The 1,462-nt window shown below is 48.4% G+C and overlaps 1 protein-coding gene across 1 annotated transcript; it reads left to right on the forward strand.

The window, feature by feature from the left end:
- The first annotated feature begins 226 nt into the window (after positions 1-226).
- Positions 227-1,179, forward strand: LOC147421515 (NAD(P)-binding Rossmann-fold superfamily protein). The gene has a single exon (XM_086503432.1). The coding sequence runs from the start codon at positions 272-274 to the stop codon at positions 1,046-1,048; it is 777 nt and encodes a 258-aa protein (XP_086359558.1). The 5' UTR covers positions 227-271; the 3' UTR covers positions 1,049-1,179.
- Positions 1,180-1,462: the final 283 nt, after the last annotated feature.

Raw genomic sequence — 1,462 nt, forward strand, 5'->3', positions numbered from 1 at the left:
ACATCGGGGTGTCAAGCATTCAAGTCTAAGGGGCTCAGGGTCAAATTTACATTAAACTTGCCCCGAATTTTCCAAATTTCTCGAATTTTCTACACGCATCTAACGGCCCAATTTCACCCGGTGCACCCCACCACACAAACAAACATACTTGATGCATGATGATAGCAGGATGGCGTGCTGCATGATGTATGAAAGATGTGCGACTTAGGCCACGGTTCATATCAAGGAGTGAGGAGCATGAGAGAAGGGTAGCAATTCTAAAGAGACTGGCATGGCGAGCGCTTCTAGCATTGCCGACCTGCACGATCGGGTGGCGATCGTCACAGGAGGATCCAGGGGTATCGGCAAAGAAGTCTGTCTCACACTCGCCCGCCATGGTGCTTCTGTGGTCGTCTGCTATCAGGGAAACGTTGCTGCCGCGAACGAGGTCGTTTCCACCATTCAACAGCAGGGCGTGGGTGCCGCCATCGCTGTCCAGTGTGATGTTGCCAACCCTTCCCACATAGCTGCCCTCTTTGATGCTGCCATCACCACATACGGCCACATCAATATTGTTGTCCATCTCGCAGGTATCCTCCTTAGCTCCTACCCTACCCTTGAAAGTACATCCTTAGCAGATTGGGAGAAAACCTTCTCTGTCAATGTCACCGGGACCTTCCTAGTATGCAAGGAGGCTGCTGCCCGCATTAGCCAGGGCGGAAAAGGTCGGATCATCACGACAAGCTCTTCCATGGTGCATATATTGAAACCTGGTTATGGTGCATATGTTGCCAGCAAAGCTGCTGTAGAAACCCTAACCAAGATGCTAGCGAAGGAGCTTAAAGGGAGAAGAATTACAGCAAACTGTGTTGCACCCGGACCTGTTGCCACGGAGTTGTTCTACGCAGGTAAGGATGAGGCTACAATACAGGCCATGCGCGAGGCGCCGCCTCTGGAAAGGTTGGGCGAGCCAGACGACATTGCCTCCCTCATACTGTTCCTTGTGAGTGAGGGAGGTGAATGGGTGAATGGGCAGGTGATCCGAGCTAATGGGGGGTTTGCCATCTGAATAAAATTTATCTCTGCGTTTGTGATACAGAGGTTGGATTTTGTACTTTGCCAGGATCAAGTTCAGAAGTAGCAGTCTTTTTCTTGAGATTAATGTAATGTTTTTGTGTAAGCTTACGAATGTTTGGTGAAGCATAAGTGTTGTCTAGGTTGATTCTTTGAAGTTTGAACTCGTAAGGGGATCTGACGTTTGTACGAGTTTTGGGCAGTTCCAACAAGCCTTGAGTCTGATCATTTGATTGATTGAACTTTTCCTGATTAGATGATCTGATGATTTGATTACGAGTTTTAGGTGGTTTGAACAAGCTTGTGAATGAGTATAGTCAATGGCAGATAAGTAGTTTGCCATTCACTTGCCAGCACAGGCTTCAGACTAGGCTGATGTCTACACACGAAGATGTACGGACCATCCTTC

The sequence above is a fragment of the Adiantum capillus-veneris genome, chromosome 27 (genome assembly GCF_014529385.1).
Source record: "Adiantum capillus-veneris isolate H3 chromosome 27, ASM1452938v2, whole genome shotgun sequence".
Classification (NCBI taxonomy): Eukaryota; Viridiplantae; Streptophyta; class Polypodiopsida; order Polypodiales; family Pteridaceae; genus Adiantum; species Adiantum capillus-veneris.

Excerpts from the sequence above, each read along its gene's own strand:
- LOC147421515 (XM_086503432.1), top strand. The coding sequence starts at position 272 with ATGGCGAGCGCTTCTAGCATTGCCGACCTGCACGATCGGGTGGCGATC.